This window comes from Coregonus lavaretus (assembly GCF_964263955.1).
Source record: "Coregonus lavaretus genome assembly, chromosome: 3".
NCBI lineage: Eukaryota > Metazoa > Chordata > Actinopteri > Salmoniformes > Salmonidae > Coregonus > Coregonus lavaretus.
The window spans coordinates 52,363,075-52,386,762 of record NC_139990.1 but is presented as its reverse complement, the minus strand read 5'-3'; the positions used below and the strand labels follow the sequence as shown (position 1 = coordinate 52,386,762).

At 44.0% G+C, this 23,688-nt stretch overlaps 1 protein-coding gene across 5 annotated transcripts in view; it reads left to right on the top strand.

Moving 5' to 3' along the window:
* ptpn6 (protein tyrosine phosphatase non-receptor type 6) overlaps positions 1-23,688 on the top strand; it is a 54,173-nt gene that overhangs the window by 1,288 nt on the left and 29,197 nt on the right. Inside the window, exons 1-8 of one of the 5 annotated variants that reach the window (XM_084158771.1) lie at positions 2,799-2,926; positions 3,339-3,467; positions 3,894-3,918; positions 8,011-8,133; positions 11,579-11,773; positions 13,783-13,972; positions 19,346-19,462; positions 19,628-19,753. In XM_084158771.1, coding sequence (XP_084014897.1) covers positions 3,911-3,918; positions 8,011-8,133; positions 11,579-11,773; positions 13,783-13,972; positions 19,346-19,462; positions 19,628-19,753 — 759 coding nt within the window. In that variant the 5' untranslated portion in view covers positions 2,799-2,926; positions 3,339-3,467; positions 3,894-3,910. Of the gene's footprint in view, positions 1-2,798; positions 2,927-3,338; positions 3,468-3,893; positions 3,919-8,010; positions 8,134-11,578; positions 11,774-13,782; positions 13,973-19,345; positions 19,463-19,627; positions 19,754-23,688 lie in introns of those variants that run through there. The other 4 variants (XM_084158774.1, XM_084158772.1, XM_084158773.1 and 1 more) reach the window with 4 other exon arrangements.

Here is a 23,688-nt window from a genome sequence, read left to right as displayed (position 1 = left end):
ATTTCCACACATACTGTACATAAAACAGAATGATTGTTATTTATTTCAAACCCATCCCTCACCAGTGGAGGCTGCTGAGGGGAGGACGGCTCATAATAATGGCTGGAACGGAGTAAATGCAATGGCATCAAACACATGGAAACCATGTGTGTTTTACATTTACATTTACGTCATTTAGCAGACGCTCTTATCCAGAGCGACTTACAAATAGGTGCATTCACCTTATAGCCAGTGGGATAACCACTTTACAATGTTTTTTTTTGGAGGGGGGGGGGGTGGGGGGGTAGAAGGATTACTTTATCCTATCCCAGGTATTCGTTAAAGAGGTGGGGTTTCAAATGTCTCCGGAAGGTGGTGAGTGACACCGCTGTCCTGGCGTCGTGAGGGAGCTTGTTCCACCATTGGGGTGCCAGAGCAGCGAACAGTTTTGACTGGGCTGAGCGGGAACTATGCTTCCGCAGAGGTAGGGGAGCCAGCAGGCCAGAGGTGGATGAACGCAGTGCCCTCGTTTGGGTGTAGGGACTGATCAGAGCCTGAAGGTACGGAGGTGCCGTTCCCCTCACTGCTCCGTAGGCAAGCACCATGGACTTGTAGCGGATGCGAGCTTCAACTGGAAGCCAGTGGAGTGTGCGGAGGAGCGGGGTGACGTGAGAGAACTTGGGAAGGTTGAACACCAGACGGGCTGTGGCATTCTGGATGAGTTGTAGGGGTTTAATGGCACAGGCAGGGAGCCCAGCCAACAGCGAGTTGCAGTAATCCAGACGGGAGATGACAAGTGCCTGGATTAGGACCTGTGCCGCTTCCTGTGTAAGGCAGGGTCGTACTCTCCGAATGTTGTAGAGCATGAACCTACAGGATATTTTTATTTGATTTTAGATTTTTAATCCCAGCCCCCGTCCCCGCAGGAGGCCTTTTGCCTTTTGGTAGGCCATCATTGTAAATAAGAATTTGTTCTTAACTGACTTGCCTAGTTAAATAAAGGTTAAATAAAAAAAGGGGGTTTGATGTATTTGATACCATTTCACCCATTCTGCTCCAGCCATTACCACAAGCCCGTCCTCCCCAATTAAGGTGACCCAACCTCCTGTGTCCCACCCTTCCCTTCAGAGGACAAAAGCAGTCTTGTTTTAGACACTTTTTTTTTAACATATCTTTTTCTACATACATGCCAATTTTCCACACAGTATTACATGACAAAAAGGTGAATCCAGGTGAAAGCTATGATCCCTTATTGATGTCCACTTCAAATCAGTGTAGATGAAGGGAAGGAGACAGGTTAAATAATATTAGTTAAGCCTTGAGACAATTGAGACATGGATTGTGTATGTGTGCCATTCAGGGGGTGAATGGGCAAGAAAAAAGATTGATGTGCCTTTGAACGGGAGATGGTAGTAGGTGCCAAGCGCACCGGTTTGAGTGTGTCAAGAACTGCAACGCTGCTGGGTTTTTCACGCTCAACAGTTTCCCGTGTGCATCAAGAATGGTCCACCTCCCAAAGGACATCCAGCCAACTTGACACAACTGTGGAAAGCATTGGAGTCAACATGAGCCAGCATCCCTGTGGAACGCTTTTGACACCTTGTAGAGTCCATGCCCCGACGAATTTGAAGCTGTTCTGAGGGCAAAAGGGGGTGCAACTCAATATTAGGAAGGTGTATGTGTTATCCTGTAGGGCTGGGAATTGCCAGGGGCCTCACGATACGATATTATCATGATACTTAGGTGCCAATACGATATGTATTGCGATTCTCACCAGTCCCTCATCACTACTAGTCAGTGTGAGAGTGTGTGTCCTTTCATTGAAGGCAGGTCATCATCACTTGGACTTTAGGTGAGAGAAATACACGTGTATGTGTGTTAGTCAGTGTGTGTGAGTGTGTGTACATATGCTGAAGGAGTGACTGGATGAAGGTATGTCATCACTTGGTATGTGTGTATTAGTCAGTGTGTGTGAAACTGTGTGGCAAGTGGTCATTACTTTTGGGTGTTAGAAATGATATACAACAGCAACATGACTCAACAGGGAAAATACATTATCACCACCAGCTCTCAGCTCTGTATATGTATCACCAGAGCCTGAAAAGCAGAGAGAAAGATGGAGAATTTCACGGCTGTCTTCCCGTGTAACAAACTTCACAGGTTCATCAGCCTCCCCCTCTAGTGTTCAGATTGTAGATTTTACAGTGTGAAAAACACAATGAGGTTCTGATGTTCCTCTCTCAGCTCCTAATTAGAAAAGTGGGTCTGTCTCTGTCTCTCACTTCCTTCCGGTCTTCTCACCTTGGTGGGGCTCTGTCTAAAAAACAAATGTATTTAACATTTATGTGGTAATATTTGACATATATGCATATTATATATAACTCACACCAAACACAAAAAGGCATTCAGACATGCAGGATACACGGTGCTCTCGGCCCCAGCCACTACAGATCAGGAGCTTTAATTCCCACCCCTCGGCTACTCTCTGCTGCTTTGCATGTTAGTCATATTGTAATTTGTAACACTAACTTGAACAGGCAGTCGTGTTCAAGCTGTAAAGTTATACAGCCCTGCTTTGTTGCTATGCTGCTTCCGTAGCCACACGAGCTGGCTGTTGCATTGTGGGAAGAGTAGTTTCAGTTTCAAGCTCTAACAGACTTCTGTGGACAAGACTTTAGTATAGATGTAGCCAACCTCTTTTTGTAACATGGTCACGTGTTGTATTGCTTGTCACATTAACAGTGTTGTGTAGTTGCTATCCTGACTGTAGTTATGTGTGTGTGCTGCTAGTTGTTACTGAAAATAAGGAAGTGTAATGCGAACATGACCTTTGTGCATCAAACACAAATGGTTAGACACACACACGCGCGCACACACATACACACACACACAGCGGGAAGAAGAGAACAGACACACACAGACAGAAGAGGGGAGGAGTGGAGGACAGGTGGGTTAGAAGGAAAGAGAGAGAATGAGAAGAACAGAGAAATCTATGAATAGTTTAACCAGTATATGCTTGAGGGGCTAGTGTGTTTTTCATTCCTGTTAGTGGTGGTGTGCAGACCCTTAGTTTACCTTTTAAAGGTGCTCTCTCTCTCTCTCTAGTTCATTATCTAATTGAGGAACAGTGTATGGTATGACATATTCAGAGTAAACACTAGTGTTGCTATGATCATTCTGGGGGGATAGAGATGTGACATTAGATTGAGGCAAGGAGAGTTATAGTACAATTTTAAAAGATGAATACTAAGTATTTTTATTGCGTTAACATTTATAAAGTATCTCTATCTGTAAGAGATTCCGGCCTGTCAGCAATTATTGTTCCTGTCTGTCTCTTGCTTTCACTGTTTTATGAAAAGAGCCACAAAAAGGAAGGAAGGAGCGCGAGTGTCTCAGAACGACAGAGAGAGAAAACGAGAAAAGAGGGGAGGGACATATATGAACCTGTCAGCAAGAGTGTTGCTTGTTTTCAGAAGGAGCTGAGAACAGTAAGATGTGTTTACTTTTCTACCTAACGTGAGATATATAGAGAAGGAGAAAGAGAGGAAAGGTTTGATGAACAGATGAGTGTGGGAGTAAAAGAGGAAGGGAAGACAGGTTGATCGGAGGGGTGGTCTTTGCGTATGTGATGTTGAATGAGAGAAATAAAGGGAGAAATACAGCAAACTAATGTGTGGAGGAAGGCAGTTAGAGAGAGAGAAAGGGATGATAATGGAAGTAAAACAAGATTGTTTAGGAGTACATTTGCATTTACTTAATAACTGGCAAGATGTTGCAAATTTAGAAAGGGCATGAAGATGTCTCAGTTACAATGTACAGTATTTGTTACATGACCATGCATTACAATTTGCTAGCCTTGAGGTTGTACCTGTAAGTGTACCCTCATTATCCTGTCTCCTTCTCTTTGGGCCCAGAAGAAGTGAAGGTGAAAATGGTTCGGTGAGTTGAACTCCCCCCTCTCAAGACTCTTACACTCAGTTGCTCAACCCTGGTCTTGATCTGCCTTTGCCTAACGCGTGATGTCAACTTCTCTCTTTCTTTTCCTTGTTCTCTCCGTTCCTTTACCATCAGTACTTTGTCCTTTAGTCTTTTCTGCTGTCTTGTGTGTTCATGCGTAACGTTTTGTTTTTAAACTCTAAGAATTCCCAGCTATTTTGCAGTAGTTTTTCAAATTCTTGAAATGTTGCCCAATTCTGACTGATTCTACATTTGCATCCTACTGTTAGTCTATCAATAACTTGACCATGTCTTGTGTAGCTAGCTACATCTACACTGAAACCTGGCAACAGATATCAATGTGATGGTCCACTTGCGAGTGAGAGGTTGTCGAAAGAAAGATAATAGATTGTACATTTACAATCATCAATCATTCCCTTTAATTTAGAAAGCATTATCAGTCCTACGTCTCAGACGTGTGATACTATACAGTGAGGGATAAAAGTATTTGATCCCCTGCTGATTTTGTACGTTTGTCCACTGACAAAGAATTGATCAGTCTATCATTTTAATGGTAGGTTTATTTGAACAGTGAGAGACAGAATAACAACAACAAAATCCAGAAAAACGCATGTCAAAAATGTTATAAATTGATTTGCATTTTAATGAGGGAAATAAGTATTTGACCCCCTCTCAATCAGAAAGATTTCTGGCTCCCAGGTGTCTTTTATACAGGTAACGAGCTGAGATTAGAAGCACACTCTTAAAGGGAGTGCTCCTAATCTCAGCTTGTTACCTGTATAAAAGACACCTGTCCACAGAAGCAATCAATCAATCAGATTCCAAACTCTCCACCATGGCCAAGACCAAAGATCTCTCCAAGGATGTCAGGGACAAGATTGTAGACCTACACAAGGCTGGAATGGGCTACAAGACCATCGCCAAGCAGCTTGGTGAGAAGGTGACAACAGTTGGTGCGATTATTCGCAAATGGAAGAAACACAAAATAACTGTCAATCTCCCTCGGCCTGGGGCTCCATGCAAGATCTCACCTCGTGGAGTTGCAATGATCATGAGAACGGTGAGGAATCAGCCCAGAACTACACGGGAGGATCTTGTCAATGATCTCAAGGCAGCTGGGACCATAGTCACCAAGAAAACAATTGGTAACACACTACGCCGTGAAGGACTGAAATCCTGCAGCGCCCGCAAGGTCCCCCTGCTCAAGAAAGCACATATACAGGCCCGTCTGAAGTTTGCCAATGAACATCTGAATGATTCAGAGGAGAACTGGGTGAAAGTGTTGTGGTCAGATGAGACCAAAATGGAGCTCTTTGGCATCAACTCAACTCGCTGTGTTTGGAGGAGGAGGAATGCTGCCTATGACCCCAAGAACACCATCCCCACCGTCAAACATGGAGGTGGAAAGATTATGCTTTGGGGGTGTTTTTCTGCTAAGGGGACAGGACAACTTCACCGCATGAAAGGGACGATGGACAGGGCCATGTACCGTCAAATCTTGGGTGAGAACCTCCTTCCCTCAGCCAGGGCATTGAAAATGGGTCGTGGCTGGGTATTCCCACATGACAATGACCCAAAACACACGGCCAAGGCAACAAAGGAGTGGCTCAAGAAGAAGCACATTAAGGTCCTGGAGTGGCCTAGCCAGTCTCCAGACCTTAATCCCATAGAAAATCTGTGGAGGGAGCTGAAGGTTCGAGTTGCCAAACGTCAGCCTCGAAACCTTAATGACTTGGAGAAGATCTGCAAAAAGGAGTGGGACCAAATCCCTCCTGAGATGTGTGCAAACCTGGTGGCCAACTACAAGAAACGTCTGACCTCTGTGATTGCCAACAAGGGTTTTGCCACCAAGTACTAAGTCATGTTTTGCAGAGGGGTCAAATACTTATTTCCCTAATTAAAATGGAAATCAATTTATAACATTTTTGACATGTGTTTTTCTGGATTTTTTTGTTGTTATTCTGTCTCTCATTGTTCAAATAAACCTACCATTAAAATTATAGACTGATCCTTTCTTTGTCAGTGGGCAAACGTACAAAATCAGCATGGGACCAAATACTTTTTTCCCTCACTGTACTTAGTAACAGGTCGTTCTGTAGAATAAGCTAGTATAGTAGCCACTGAATGAAAAGCTGGTGCGTTGTGGTGAGGTGTGTTCTGTGGGTTTGTAAGTAGGTGGTCTGTCTGTCATCTCTTAGGCCTTATGCAGGCTTTACCATTCAAATGTTATGCTAGTTCTTTGCCTTGAAACAATATTGTATACTTGTGAACTTCAAAAAGGTTGCAATAATGCTGTGAAGACTACTCTCTACCTAGTACTATGTTAATCTATGACCTGATAATGGTATGCAGGGTTTTGAAATGGGATTAAACAGACACACTGTGATTTAACTAATCTTTATTACCACGTCTCATATAATTTCCCACTGAGGGAAGAAACTGAGTATCAAAGAGATGATGTGGCTCAGTGGACAGGTGTGTGTGTGGTTTGTATATACTGTACAGTCATGGTCAAACATTTTGAGAATGACACAAGTATTGGTCTTCACAAAGTTCGCTGCTTCAGTGTTATGAGATATTTTTGTCAGATGTTACTATGGTATACTGAATTATAATTACAAGCATTCCATAAGTGTCAAAGGCTTTTATTGACAATTACATTAAGTTTATGCAAAGAGTCAATATTTGCAGTGTTGACCCTTCTTTTTCAAGACCTCTGCAATCCGCCCTGGCATGCTGTCAATTAACTTATGGGCCACATCCTGACTGATGGCAGCCCATTCTTGCATAATCAATGCTTGGAGTTTCTCAGAATTTGTGGGATTTTGTTTGTCCACTCGCCTCTTGAGGATCGACCACAAGTTTTCAATAGGATTATGGTCTGGGGAGTTTCCTGGCCATGGACCCAAAATGTCAATGTTTTGTTCCACAAGCCACTTAGTTATCACTTTTGCCTTATGGCAAGGTGCTCCATCATGCTGGAAAAGGCATTGGTCGTCACCAAACTGTTCTTGGATGGTTGGGAGAAGTTGCTCTCGAAGGATGTGTTGGTACCATTCTTTATTCATGGCTGTGTTCTTAGGCAAAATTGTGAGTGAGCCCACTCCCTTGGCTGAGAAGCAACCCCACACATGAATGGTCTCAGGATGCTTTACTGTTGGCATGACACAGGACTGATGGTAGCGCTCACCTTGTCTTCTCCGGACAAGGTGTTTTCCGGATGCCCCAAACAATCGGAAAGGGGATTCATCAGAGAAAATGACTTTACCCCAGTCCTCAGCAGTCCAATCCCTGTACCTTTTGCAGAATATCAGTCTGTCCCTGATATTTTTCCTGGAGAGAAGTGTCTTCTTTGCTGCCCTTCTTGACACCAGGCCATCCTCCAAAAGTCTTCGCCGCACTGTGCGTGCAGATGCACTCACACCTGCCTGCTGCCATTCCTGAGCAAGCTCTGCACTAGTGGTGCCCCGATCCCACAGCTGAATAAACTTTAGGAGGGTCCTGGCGCTTGCTGGACTTTCTTGGGCGCCCTGACTCCTCCTTCACAACATTTGAACCTCTCTCTTTGAAGTTCTTGATGATCCGATAAATGGTTGATTTAGGTCGAATCTTACTAGCAGCAATATCCTTGCCTGTGAAGCCCTTTTTGTGCAAAGCAATGATGACAGCACGTGTTTCCTTGCAGGTAACCATGGTTAACAGAGGAAGAACAATGATTTCAAGCACCACCCTCCTTTTAAAGCTTCCAGTCTGTTATTCTAACTCAATCAGCATGACAGAGTGATCTCCAGCCTTGTCCTCGTCAACACTCTCACCTGTGTTAACGAGAGAATCACTGACATGATGGCAGCTGGTCCTTTTGTGGCAGGGCTGAAATGCAGTGGAAATGTTTTTTGGGGATTAAGTTCATTTTCATGGCAAATCACTCTTCATAACATTCTGGAGTATATGCAAATTGCCATCATCAAAACTGAGGCAACAGACTTTGTGAAAATTAGTATGTGTGTCATTCTCAAAACTTTTGACCACGACTGTATGTATATGTGTGTAATGTGTTTCTCTCTGTGTATCCAGGTGGTTCCACAGGGATATCTCTGGCGTGGAGGCTGAGTCTGTTTTGAAGACCCGAGGCGTCCATGGCAGCTTCCTGGCCCGACCCAGCAGGAAGAACCAGGGAGACTTCTCTCTCTCTGTCAGGTAGGAATACACTCCATATCTTTCTTTGTCCTTATCTCTCTCTCTCTCTGTCTGTCAGCTAGGATATCCTCTCTCTCTCTTTCTCCTTCTCTCTCCGTCAGGTAGGATAGGAACACTTTCTATCTCTCTCTTTCTTCTTCTCTCTCTCTCTCCGTTAGCTAGGACATCCTCCATCTCTCTCTTTCTCCTCCTTTCTCTCTGTCAGGTAGAGGTACACTCCATCTCTTTTTCTCCTTCTTTGTCTCTCCTTCTCTCAACCTACAGTGTCTTCGGAAAGTATTCAAACCCCTTGAACTTTTCCACATAGACTTTTTCCACATTTTGTTGTGTTACAAAGAGGGATTCAAATAGATTTAATTGTTATTTTATGTAATCATTGCTAGACAACCATTTTCAGGTCTTGCCATAGATTATCAAGCAGATTTAAGTCAAAACTGTAACTAGGCCACTCAGGAACATTCACTGTCCTTTTGGTAAGCAACTCCAGTGAAGATTTGGTCTTGTATTTTAGGTTATTGTACTTCTGAAAGCTAAATTCCTCTCTCAGTGTCTGGTAGAAAGCAGACTGAACCAGGCATTCCTCTAGGAATTTGCTTGTGCTTAGCTCCATTCCTTTTCTTTTTTATCCTGAAAAACTCCCCAGTCTTTAACGATTACAAGCATACATATAACATGATGCAGCCACCACTATGCTTGAAAATGTGGAGAGTGGTACTCAGTAATGTGTTGTATTGGATTTGCCCCAAACATAACATTACCTTGTTGCAAACAAGATGCATGTTTTGGAATACTTTTTTTCCTTTACAGGCTTCCTTCTTTTCACTCTGTCAATTAGTTTAGTATTGTGGAGTAACTGCAATGTTGTTGATCCATCCTCCGTTTTCTCATTCAGTGGGGAAAAAAAGTATTTAGTCAGCCACCAATTGTGCAAGTTCTCCCACTTAAAAAGATGAGAGAGGCCTGTAATTTTCATCATAGGTACACGTCAACTATGACAGACAAATTGAGAAAAAAATATCCAGAAAATCACATTGTAGGATTTTTTATGAATTTATTTGCAAATTATGGTGGAAAATAAGTATTTGGTCACCTACAAACAAGCAAGATTTCTGGCTCTCACAGACCTGTAACTTCTTCTTTAAGGGGCTCCTCTGTCCTCCACTCGTTACCTGTATTAATGGCACCTGTTTGAACTTGTTATCAGTATAAAAGACACCTGTCCACAACCTCAAACAGTCACACTCCAAACTCCACTATGGCCAAGACCAAAGAGCTGTCAAAGGACACCAGAAACAAAATTGTAGACCTGCACCAGGCTGGGAAGACTGAATCTGCAATAGGTAAGCAGCTTGGTTTGAAGAAATCAACTGTGGGAGCAATTATTAGGAAATGGAAGACATACAAGACCACTGATAATCTCCCTCGATCTGGGGCTCCACGCAAGATCTCACCCCGTGGGGTCAAAATGATCACAAGAACGGTGAGCAAAAATCCCAGAACCACACGGGGGGACATAGTGAATGACCTGCAGAGAGCTGGGACCAAAGTAACAAAGCCTACCATCAGTAACATACTACGCCGCCAGGGACTCAAATCCTGCAGTGCCAGACGTGTCCCCCTGCTTAAGCCAGTACATGTCCAGGCCTGTCTGAAGATTGCTAGAGTGCATTTGGATGATCCAGAAGAGGATTGGGAGAATGTCATATGGTCAGATGAAACCAAAATATAACTTTTTGGTAAAAACTCAACTCGTCGTGTTTGGAGGACAAAGAATGCTGAGTTGCATCCAAAGAACACCATACCTACTGTGAAGCATGGGGGTGGAAACATCATGCTTTGGGGCTGTTTTTCTGCAAAGGGACCAGGACGACTGATCCGTATAAAGGAAAGAATGAATGGGGCCATGTATCGTGAGATTTTGAGTGAAAACCTCCTTCCATCAGCAAGGGCATTGAAGATGAAACGTGGCTGGGTCTTTCAGCATGACAATGATCCCAAACACACCGCCCGGGCAACGAAGGAGTGGCTTTGTAAGAAGCATTTCAAGGTCCTGGAGTGGCCTAGCCAGTCTCCAGATCTCAACCCCATAGAAAATCTTTGGAGGGAGTTGAAAGTCTGTGTTGCCCAGCGACAGCCCCAAAACATCACTGCTCTAGAGGAGATCTGCATGGAGGAATGGGCCAAAATAGTGTGTGAAAACCGTGTGAAGACTTACAGAAAACGTTTGAACTGTGTCATTGCCAACAAAGGGTATATAACAAAGTATTGAGAAACTTTTGTTATTGACCAAATACTTATTTTCCACCATAATTTGCAAATAAATAAATTAAAAATCCTACAATGTGATTTTCTGGATTTTTTTTCCTCATTTTGTCTGTCATAGTTGACGTGTACATATGATGAAAATTACAGGCCTCTCATCTTTTTAAGTGGGAGAACTTGCACAATTGGTGGCTGACTAAATACTTTTTTTCCCCACTGTATCACAGCCATTAAACTCTGTAACTGTTTTAAAGTCACCATTGGCCTCATGGTGAAATCCCTGAGCGGTTTCCTTCCTCTCCAGCAACTGAGTTAGGAAGTACGCTTGTATCTTTGTAGCTACTGGGTGTATTGATACACCATCCAAAGTGTCATTAATAACTTCACCATGCTCAAAGGAATATTAAACGTCTGCTTTTTTCATTTTTACCCATCTACCAATAGGTGCCCTTCTTTGTGAGGCATTGGAAAACCTCCCTGGTCTTTGTGGTTGAATCTGTGTTTGAAATTCACTGCTCGACTGAGGGACCATACAGATAATTGTATGTGTGGGGTACAGAAATGAGGTAGTCATTCAAAAATCATGTTAAACACTATTATTGCACACAGAGTAAGTCCATGCAACTTATGTGACTTGGTAAGCACATTTTTACTCCTGAACTTATTAAGGCTTGCCATAACAAAGGGGTTGAATTCTTATTGACTCAAGACATTTCAGCTTTTTATTTGTAAATAATTTGTCAAACATTTGAAAAACATAATTCCACTTTGATATTATGGGGTATTGTGTGTATTCCAGTGACCAAAAAAAAATCGACATTTAATAAAATGTAATACATTTGAATTTCAGGATCTAACAACTAAATGTGGAAAAAGTCAAGGGGTGTGAATACTTTCTGAAGGCACTGTATGTTAACCCAAAGCGTTTCGCTACACCCGCAATAACATCTGCTAAATATGTGACCAATAAAAATTGATTTGATCAAATTTGATTTACAGTATATCATCTCTACTCACTCGTCCTTTCCTCTCTCCTTATCTTGCCCTCCGTCAGGTACAGATACACTGCATCTCTCGTTCTCTCCTTTTTTTTTTAAATAATTTTTTTACTTAAAACTAGCTTAGGAAGAATTGTCTACTGTCACTGACTGGCCCATGAATGTCCTCTGATCTTTGACCCCAGGGTGGGTGAGCTGGTGACCCACATCCGTATCCAAAACACAGGGGACTTCTACGACCTGTATGGAGGGGAGAAGTTTGCCACGTTGTCCGAGCTGGTGGAGTACTACACTGCAGAGAACGGGATCCTGCAGGACAAAGATGGCACCATCATCGAGCTCAAATACCCCCTCAACTGCTCCGACCCCACCACTGAGAGGTCAGTGCACTCTCATCTCTAACCTTTACCCTTTACCCTTTACCCCTAATACCACCAGAGTCAGTCAGTCAAGTCCGTGTACTCTTGCCTCAAACCGCTAACCCATAACTTTACCATTCAGAGGCCTGTGCTCTTCTTTCAAACTGCATGTCTATCAAACTGAAGCAGATCATATCAAATGCTCCTGAGACATTTAACATCCAGGCATTTTGCAATTAATAATTTGCTAAATGTTTATGTTGAGGATCATAAGGCTTTCAGAAGGAAAGGTAATTCTTTGGCCTTTACTTTGAGGCGTATGCGTGCGTGCGTGCGTGCGTGTGTAAATCCCTCATGTTCTGCCCTCACTGCCCCTCCTTTCGCCGCTCTCTTTTCTCTCTCTCCCTCTGTCAGTTTGACTTCCCTTTCTTGCTGCGGTTGGAAACTTTAGGTTTTGACACATTTGAAAACAGTGACCAGAACCACCTTACCTTCCTCTCCTAACCTCCATCTCAGTCTTGCTCTGTTTTAGTCTTTCTGATCTCTTTCTCGATACCCATATCACAGGTTCTGCTGTGATGGTATGCTTTATAGTTCAATGTTAATGCAGATGTGTCAGGCTATGATAATTATGCCTCTAACTTTCTCACTCATCATTATTCACAATTCATTCATGATTATCCGTAATCATGGTAGCATCCACATTAATGTAGAAGTGTTTAGAAACATATTATATTCTTATTTACAATAAAAGTGACTCCAAAAAGACAAAATACATGATTTACCATTAATTTCTATTGTTCACAAAATAATCTGAAACACAACCAAAACAAACTGCAAATGCATCCAACAAATAAGTAGTCACAAGCTTGATGTAGTCATTGCATGCTAGGAATATGGGGCCTAAACTTAACTACTTTAATACACATAAGTGAATTAGGGGGGACTATGTACAAAAAGTGCTGCAATTTCTAAACGGTTCACCCGATATGGATGAAAATACCTTCAAATTCTGCACTTTAACCTCATAGTCATTGTATCACTTCAAATCCAAAGTGCTGGAGTACAGAGCAAATCAATAAATATAGTGTCGCTGTCCAAATACTTTGACCTCACTGTATATCGAATTTGGCAGATGCATCCACGCTACTGTGTCTATCTCTATTCCTAGAAAGGAGGATAACTGAAGTAGTATTTCATGCAAGTGGAGGACACCCCCAACATAGCAGTATTCTTATCTGGGTTAGAGTTTTAGTACATTCTACAGAGATAGATAACTTTGTGAATGTACAGTTATTCATACTGTGATAAATTGTCTGGTAAACAGATTCATCCAGGGCCAAGAACATGACAGAACATAGTGTTATAAAGAGGAGGGAGGGGGGGGGGTGGGGGGGGGTTGTGTGAGGCTCAGGCTATAAATATCCTGTTGTCTTGAGCAACGAAATCTTGTCATCAGAATTTTCCGACTGCAAAGCAGGAAGTTCAGATGAAGAAATCGAGAACTGTGCCTAAATTTAAACAGCAGGCAGCACTCAGAGACGATCTCCATACTAACAGTGTAAACTCTCCCAGAGACAGTTACATGCATGCAAACACACATTCACACACACTATACTCACAGGACAGAAATACTTGCATAAACCCACATACAGTGCATCTGTACAGGCCGTAAATACACATTAGTAACCAAAATGTCCACAACCATTTATTAAAGTCCTCTACCACTTTGCAACACAGTTACAGTACATTAACGCTCGCTTTCACCGTCTGTCCGGTAGCACTGAACAGGCTGCACACCGTACTTTTACAGTATAGTACTATACAGACCTGTTCTAACACACCGGCTTCTGCTTTATGTGCTGCTTATCATAACTATGATTAGCTGAATCATGTGTTAGAGCAGGGCTGGAGCAAAAGCCTGTACACACAGCAGTTCTCCAGGAGGAGGGTTGTCCAACCCTGGTGTAGGGCATAGTGATGTCTCCATTAGAGCTTCATTGACCCCTTCTCTATCATACACCATACAGGTGGTATCACGGACACATGTCAGGCCCCAACGCAGAGAAGTTGCTATGGGAACGGGATGAGCCGGGCACCTTCCTGATGCGTGAGTCTCTGTCCAAACCTGGAGACTTTGTTCTGTCTGTTCTGACTGAGGAGAAGAGCAAGGCATCCAACAGAGGGAGGAGGGTCTCACACATCAAGATCATGTGTCAGGTGTGTGTGTATGTGTGTTTGTATGTGTGTGTGTGCGTGCGTGCATGAGTGTGTGCGAGCGTGTGAGAATGTTTGTGTGGTTTTCTCTCTCTAACTCACATTCACTATTATAATTCACATTGCAATCTTTGCTATAGTTTTTCCCATATCTGAGTACATCTTATGAAACCAGACCAATTTTCAGTTTCTCCAAAATGTTCATTCTTATGCAATGAGTGACCTTCCTGCTTCCAACATCTATGAGAAAACCTGACAAACATCAAACACACCACCACTACTGTCTCAGCACAGAAACAGTTATGCAAAGTCAAGTCAACATGAACATGGAGGTTTGAGGTTGATAGATGTCACTGACGACATCCTGGTTACAAAACGTTTACTTTTGCCAAGCGGTTATGTTTTAATTAGTTAGTTACATATTTCATTTGGACCCTTAGGTGATGTGTGAAAATTCATATACGATTCCAATAAAACACATGAGAATTGGTATTCACATATATTAATGTGTGTACAGTAACTACCACTAGAAATAAAAATAGCATAGTAATTTCAGAGTTCAGAGCTAGACTAACTTACTGCATTCATCCCCAAACCTCATTTTCATAGATGAAACGTTGTCAGCAGCACCATCAGGGTTAGTTTTTTTTTTAGCTGTGGTTCATCTCATTGCAGACATGAGGCAGATTTGAATGAGAGGCATTGTAGGGCTGGAGTCTGGAGAATTCAGAGTCAGAAGATTATCACGGAGGTCATTGAGTCCTGGCACAGGCCCTACCAGGAGCAAGCATCAGGTGCATTTCCTAATAGGAAGTACATTAAAGATATTTTATGGTACTTTTGTATACTTTTTAGCCAAAAGTGGTCCCCGAAAATTGCGTACTATGTCACAAATGGGCAGATATGTGCACCATGTCATTGCTCTCTCTCTCTCTCTCTACTGTGTGTGCGTCTTGCTAGCTGTCACTCAAATGGCGAGGGGCTGAAGCTCATGGACTGAAACTCGAATTGCTAGGGGGCTTGCCTACGTGGGGGTAAATGTAGGGAAAATGGCACAGCACAGCTGAGGTAAAACTGCAATTTTGCTCATAGATTATGCATGTATGAACTACAGATTGACACATTCAGCCCAAAGCGGGAGGTTTAAAAAATACTTACTAGTGGCCAAAGTACCGACGCATGCCTTCAAGTACATGAAGTAAACTGGCTGTCATTTCTAAATGAAGTCTGGTGAGTCGGCCATCCAGCTGCATGATTAGATCAGATTAGATAACATTTATTTCCCTCATGTGGAAATTTGTTTTCACAGCTTCATCAGCATACAGCTTACTGAAAAGGGGCCAAATGTGCTACACATAACGAAAGACCCAAAACCACAGTTACCAAAATAACATTATTAATGTGTATTATTGACCGTTTCTATATTCTATATCGTTCCGTGTGTGTGTGTATATTTACACAGTACCAGTCAAAAGTTTGGACACACCTACTCATTCAAGGGTTTTTCTTTATTTTTACTATTTTCTACATTGTAGAATAATAGTGAAGACATCAAAACTATGAAATAACACATATGGAATCATGTAGTAACAAAAAAGGTGTTAAACAAATCAAAATATATTTTATATTTGAAATTCTTCAAATAGCCACCCTTTGCCTTGATGACAGGTTTGCACACTCTTGGCATTCTCTCAAACAGCTTCATGAGACAGTCACCTGGAATGCATTTCAATTAACAGGTGTGCCTTCTTAAAAGTTCATTTGTGGAATTTCTTTCCTTCTTAATGCGTTTGAGCCAATCAGTTGTGTTGTTACAAGGTAGGGGTGGTATACAGAAGATAGCCTTATTTGGTAAAAGACCAAGTCCATATTATGGGAAGATCAGATCAAATAAGCAAAGATAAATGACAGTCCATCATTACCTTAAGATATGAAGGTCAGTCAATACGGAACATTTCAAGAACTTTGAACGTTTCTTCAAGTGCAGTCGCAAAAACCATCAAGCGACCTGATGAAACTGGCTCTCAGGAATGGAAGACCCAGAGTTACCTCTGCTGCAGAGGATAAGTTCATTAGAGTTACCAGCCTCAGAAATTGCAGCCCATATAAATGCTTCACAGAGTTCAAGTAACAGACACATCTCAACATCAACTGTTCTGAGGGGACTGTGTGAATCAGGCCTTCGTGGTCGAATTGCTGCAAAGAAACCACTACTAAAGGACACCAATAAGAAGAAGAGACTTGCTTGGGCCAAGAAACACGAGCAACGGACATTAGATCAGTAGAAATGTGTCCTTTGGTCTGGAGTCCAAATTTGAGATTTTTGGTTCCAACCGCTGTGTCTTTGTGAGACGCGGTGTAGGTGAACGGATAATCTCCATCTGTGTATTTCCCACCATAAAGCATGGAGGAGGAGGTGTTATGTTGTGGGGGTGCTTTGCTGTAGACACTGTCTGTGATTTATTTAGAATTCAAGGCACACTTAACCAGCATGGCTACCACAGTATTCTGCAGCGATACACCATCCCATCTGGTTTGGGCTTAGTGGGACTATCATTTGTTTTTCAACAGGACAATGACCCAACACACCTCCAGGCTGTGTAAGGACTATTTTACCAAGAAGGAGAGTGATGGAGTGCTGCATCAATCCCCTGACCTCAACCAAATTGAGATGGTTTGGGATGAGTCGGACCGCAGAGTGAAGGAAAAGCAGCCAACAAGTGCTCAGCATATGTGGGAACTCCTTCAAGACTGTTGGAAAAGCATTCCAGGTGAAGCTGGTTGAGAGAATGCCAAGAGTGGGCAAATCTGTCATCAAGGCAAATTATGGCTATTTGAAGAATCTCAAATATAAATATATTTTGATTTGTTTAACACTTTTTTGGTTACTACATGATTCCATATGTGTTATTTCATAGTTTTGATGTCTTCACTATTATTCTACAATGTAGAACATAGTAAAAATAAAGAAAAACCCTGGAATGAGTAGGTGTGTCCAAACCTTTGACTGGTACTAATATATATATACATATACACACACACAGTGCATTCGGAAAGTATTCAGACCCGTTGACTTTTTCCACATTTTGTTACGTTACAGCCTTATTCTAAAATGCATTAAATCGTTTTTTTCCCCTAATCAATCTACACACAATACCCCATAATGACAAAGCAAAAACAGTTTTTTAGAAATTGTAGCTAATTTATAAAAATAAAATAAAACAGAAATATCACATTTAATTAAGTATTCAGACCCTTTACTCAATACTTTGTTGAAGCACCTTTGGCAGCGATTACAGCCTTGAGTCTTCTTGGGTATGACGCTACAAGCTTGGCACAACTGTATTTGGGGAGTTTCTCCCATTCTTCTCTGCAGATCCTCTCAAGCTCTGTCAGGTTGGATGGGGAGCGTTACTGCACAGCTATTTTCAGGTGTCTCCAGAGATGTTTGATCGGGTTCAAGTCCAGGCTCTAGCTGGGCCACTCAAGGACATTCAGAGACTTGTCCTGAAGCCACTCCTGCGTTGTCTTGGCTGTGTGCTTAGGGTGGTTGTCCTGTTGGAAGGTGAACCTTCGCCCCAGTCTGAGGTCCTGAGCGCTCTGGAGCAGGTTTTCATCAAGGATCTCTCTGTACTTTGCTCCGTTCATCTTTCCCTCGATCCTGACTAGTCTCCCAGTCCCTGCCACTGAAAAACATACCCACAGCATGATGCTGCCACCCCCATGCTTCACCGTAGGGATGGTGCCAGGTTTCCTCCAGACGTGACGCTTGGCATTCAGGCCAAAGAGTTCAATCTTGGTTTCATCAGACCAGAGAATCTTGCTTGTCATGGTCTGAGAGTCTTTAGGTGCCTTTTGGCAAACTCCAAGCGGGCTGTCATGTGGCTTTTACCGAGGAGTGGCTTCCGTCTGGCCACTCTACCATAAAGGCCTGATTGGTGGAGTGCTGCAGAGATGGTTGTCCTTCTGGAAGGTTCTCACATCTCCACAGAGGAACTCTAGAGCTCTGTCAGAGTGACCAAAGAGTTCTTGGTCACCTCCCTGACCAAGGCCTTTCTCCACTGATTGCTCAGTTTGGCCAGGCGGCCAGTTCGGCCAGTTCTAGGAAGAGTCTTGGTGGTTCCAAACTTCTTCCATTTAAGAACGATGGAGGCCACTTTGTTCTTGGGGACCTTCAATGCTGCAGACATTTTTTGGTACCCTTCCCCAGATCTGTGCCTCGACACAATCCTGTCTCGGAGCTCTACGGACAATTCCTTCGACCTCATGTCTTGGTTTTTGCTCTGACATGCACTGTCAACTGTGGGACCTTATATAGACAGGTGTGTGCCTTTCCAAATCATGTCCTATCAATTGAATTTACCAAAGGTGGACTCCAATCAAGTTGTATAAACATATCAAGGATGATCAATGGAAACAAGATGCACCTGAGCTCAATTTCGAGTCTCATAGCAAAGGGTCTGAATAATTATGTAAATAAGGTATTTCTGTTTTTGTTTTTTTCAAAAAACCTGTTTTCGCTTTGTCATTATGGGGTATTGTGTGTAGATTGCTGAGAATGTTTGTGGAAAAAGTCAAGGGGTCTGAATACTTTCCGAAGGCACTGTGTATATATATATATATATATACACAGTGCCGTGAAAATGTATTTGCCCACTTTCAGATTTTCTCTATTTTTACATATTTTTGATACTGAATGCTATAAGATATTCAACCAAAACCTAATATTAGATAGTTTACAAATAACAAAACAAATTGATACTTACTGTATTTATTTAATTGACAAAGTTATGCAACACCCAATTCCTCTGTGTAAAAATGTAATTGCCCCCTTACACTAACTGGTTGTGCCACCGTTAGCTGCAATGACAGCAACCAAATGCTACCTGTAGTAGTTGATTAGTCTCTCTCGTCGCTGTGGAGGAATTTTGGCCCACTCTTGCTTGCAGAACTACTTTAACTCAACAACATTTGTGGGTTTTCAAGCAGGAACTGCCACAACATCCCAATTGAGATTAGGTCTGGACTTTGACTAGGCCATTCCAAAACTTCAAAATGTGTTGCTTTTTAGCCATTTTCATGACTTGATTGTTTGTTTTGGATCATTGTCTTGCTGCATGACCCAGCTGCGCTTCAGCTTCAGCTCACAGACGGATGGCCTGACATTCTCCAGTAGAATTATCAGATACAGAGCAGAATTTATGGTTCCTTCTATTAAGGCAAGTCGTCCAGGTCCTAAGGCAGCAAAACATCCCCAAACCATCACACTAGCACCACCATGCTTGACCGTTGGTATAAGGTTCTTACTGTGGAATGCAGGGTTTGGTTTTCGCCAGGCATAAAGGGACCCATGTCGTCATATATTTATATAAATAGAATGACCGGTACACGGTGGGAGGCAAGGAGATGTTTGACACCCTGGCAGACCTGGTGGAGCACTACAAACACAAAGGCATCGAGGAGATGTCTGGAACCTGGGTGCACCTCAAACAGGTAACGACTTAGGACGCCATACAGTCAAGTTACAACCTTACACAGGTTGGAGATACTGTATCTTATAATGGGTTAAAGATCACCTGAATGACAAGATAGAGCCATATCTGAACAAATCTTGACTTCTCCTCTCTTTCCTGTCCACTCCATCCTTCTCTCCTTCAGCCCTACTTCTCCACCAGAGTGAATGCAGCAGACATTGACAGCAGAGTGAGGCTGCTGGACCAGACGGCGGAGAGAGAGAACGAGGGAGACAAGAAGAGCAAAGCAGGATTCTGGGAGGAGTTTGATGTAAGTCGATTAAGTTTATGATGGAGGGAAGATGTGATGTTTGAACAACCCTTCTTCACCTCTTCCTCTCTTTACTCAACCTGGTCTCAGAGCATTTCATGTTATTTTGTATGTCAATTTGAGACACTTCATTTAGTGTATGATATGTTACGTTTCTTATGGTATGTATTAATTTGTGGATGTCCATCACCCATTTTATATGATATGTTATGAATTACAATTCTTATTATATGTTACGAATTTTCAAAAAACGTACAATATGTTACGAATTTTCAAAAAGTACAAATTCTAGCTAGGTGTCTAACAATAGCTAGCTAGCTAATTTTAGCTAAGCTAGGGGTCAGGGTTAAGGGTTAGCTAAAAGGTTTAAGGTTAGGGGAAGGGTTCGCTAACATGCTAAGTAGTTGCAAAGTAGCTAAAAAGTAGTAAGTAGTTGAAAAGTTGCTAAAATGCTAAAGTTGCTCTTGATGAGATTCAAACTTGTAACCTTTGGGTTGCTAGACGTTCGGGTTATACACCCACGCATCCACCCCGACCAACCACCCTACTTTCGTTTTGGCTTAAGTAACCATCTATCTTATGTAACCATACCAAACGTAACATATCATTCTAATTTCAGTGTTCTGGATTTGTTTACTATGTTACCTCTAGTCTATGAGACCCGGCCGCTTTTCTCTACTGTAGGTTTTCTGAGGCCTAATTTCTAATGTGCTCCCCGGACTGCACTAGCGATTGCACAAGTTGATTTTGTCCTCCCACACCAGACATGATCAGGGACACGCAGGTTGAAATATCAAAACAAACTCTTAACCAATTATATTAATTTCGGGACAGGTCAAAAAGCATTCAACATTTATGGGAATTTAGCTAGCTAGCTTGCGGTTGCTAGCTAATTTGTCCTGGGATATAAACATTGGGTTGTTATTTTACCTGAAATGCACAAGGTCCTCTACTCCGACAATGAATACACAGATAAACCGGTAAACGTTTGTTTTCTAGTAATCTCTCCTCCTTCAGGCTTCTTCTTCTTCTTTGGACTTTATATGGCGGTTGTCAACCAACTTTATGGTGCATTACCACAACCAACTGGACTGGAGAGTGGACCTCAGTTCTATATCGTGGAGCTCCGCCCCATAGGGGAGCTCTGCTCCTAGTGGTTTACCCTCTGCCCTAAGGCAGCAGCAGCCTGAAACAAATTTATGCACACACCTGCAGCCAATGGGAGCACAGGTGTCCCTATAATAGGGGATGCCTCCCCTCAATCTGCCTCCCATTATCTTCAGCGACTGGACGACTAGACTGAAGAAGCCAAGAAGAGACGAAGAGAAGACTCAGGAAGAAATCGCCGTCGATGAGCCAGCCATCGACGTCTTCTAATATGAGCACACCAGGAGATTTTCCACCCCCAAAAGCCCTTTTCAGGGCTCAGTGCCGATGTACCTCCATGGCATCTACGGACCCCCACGACCTCTGTTTCGTGTGTTTGGGGCCACAGCATGCCAAGGAAGGGACCGGCAATCCCCCTAATTGCGCCTCCTGCGCCCTCCTTCCTATGAAGGTGAGGAAGCAGCGTTGGGCGTTTTTTAGGGAGGATATCCCCCTAGAGGATGTACTGTCTCTTCTCGCCTCTGCTTCAGGGGCGTCGACGGACAGTGCTGACTCAGGGGATGACAAGGAGAGAGACGCAGAGATGGATGTTCCAATGGAACAATCCGACCCTCTGACGCCAACCTTCAAGACCCCCTTCCCTTTGGGGAGTGTGAGATCTGAAGGCTCCTTGTGCGATGACGACACGGGCTCTGTTACGTCAGCAGCCCTGTCCTTCGCAGCGGCCTCTCTGCGTTCGGACTTTCCCAAACTCATTGAGAGAGCCGCGAATCGACTTGAGATAGCGCTGCCCCCTGCTCCCCCCCCTGTGGAGGTCGACATGATGGAGGGCGGCCCCTACTCTAGACCGAGAAAGGCAGCTGAGCCAATGGCTCCTGCTATGCCTTCTCTCTGAAAATATGTCGAGGGCTCGTGGGATACACCCCTGGCGGCGCGTTCGCCGGCCAGAGTGTACACCCCATTCACGAGAGTGGCTGGACGTGAGTGGGCTGCCAAGGGAATCCCTAGGCTCGAGAGCGCCATGGCGGCGTATCTAGTGCCGGGTTCGAGTCCCTGGGCGGCCTCCAAGAAAGCCACCTTGCCAGCACAAAAGGACAGACTCACAGCACAGCTGGCTGAGAAGTCCTTTACGCTGGGAGCCCAGGCTGTGTCAGCGGCTAACAACATTGCCCTCCTCGCGGCCTCCCTATCCCGTCTAACAACGGGTAGGTCTGAGTTGACCAGCGAGGAGATTGAAGAGGCGTCCAGGATTTCTGGCGCTATTCTTCATCTGACACAGGCGTCAGCGATATACGCAGGCCGGTCCATGGCCACCTCGGTGGTCATGGAACGTCACCTCTGGCTGTCAATGACGGCCATGAAGGAGACGGACAGAGCCTCGCTGCTAAACGCTCCCGTCTCTAGCGAGGGCCTCTTTGGGGTCGCCGTTATGGAGGCGACGGAGCGTTTCGGCAAGCTAGACGAAGAGAGGAAGCACCTGGCTAAACACCTGCCATTGGCAGGCAAGTTTAGCAGGGCCTCAACTAACCCGTCAACCTCTAACGCCCCCAGTAGAACTACAGGGAGGCGACGGGCCAGGCGACAGGCGCCTACCACCGACAGCAGGCGAGCGGGCTCGGCCCCCCCAGCGACGACAGTGGTGGCGACGATTCCGCCGGCGAGAGAGGTCGTCACAAAACCGTCCTGGCAACACCAGAAGGTCAGCCAGAAACGACGGCGTCAATGACGGGACGAGGGGGAGAGGACGGATGACGGCTCGGCGCTGGACGCGACAGAGCCCACTGTTCCCCCCCACCCTATTGTTCAGGGCATGGAGGGAAATGTTTATTGTTGTTATGTGAATAAAGAGTTGGCTCCCACTGACATTGTCACAAAAGAGCCCTTTTTCCATGACACATTGCAGAGTACTACATGTCCGATGAATCTCTCCCACCATCCTGAGTGTAGCTCAACCCACCGAAGGTGCGTAGTTGAACACACACAGGAGAGGAAGGAGAAAAAGGTAGTAAGGCGTAGCCTTAGCTCACCTAATAAAGATATTTTACTACAGACTCCTAGGAGCTCTGTAGTAAAGGTCTCACATAGCAGGCAGCTGTCTCAGTCTAAGTATGACATGAAGACGCAGCCGCTAGCTGGGAATGATGCCTTGCTTCAGGCTAACGCCTCAGCAAGCGCAGTTCAGACCTGTGCGACGTTCACGGAGGGCCGAAATACTAGAGTTACAGGTGTAACCGATGTATGGGCGCCCCAGGTTAATTCAGAACGTAACAATACCCACTACTCTGAGTACAGCTCACCACACCTAGAGTGTGTAGTTGAGCAACCTCATGAGACCAGTGAAAAATAGGTATTGTGGCGCCACCTTGTGGTACCAGTTAGAGACCACACTTTCCAGACTCTGTTGAGTACTGCAGTGGACGGATCTCATGGCAAGCAGCAGTCTCAGTCAGACAATGACATGATGACGCAATTGCTATCCGGGGAGGGCGCTCTGTCTCAGGTTAATACCTCAGTCAGTGCAGCTCAAAACCGTGCTACGTTCACGGAGGGCCGGAATACTAGAGTTACAGACGTAACTGACGTATCAAGGCCTCCGATTCTCTCAGAACGAGCTGATGTTTCCTCTCCCTTTCGAGGGGGGCCCGCCTTGGGCTATTCCACCAACCCAGTGTTGGGGAATAGCGGCGGCGAGGGCCATAGAGGAATACAGGTCCTTCCTACTGGATGCACCACAGCTTCGTGCGCGCCCGCTTTCTCTGCATTGCTGGCAGTGGCAACGAAGCTGTACCCTCTCACGCTGGCTAGAACAGACGTTGCAGAAGGGTTAT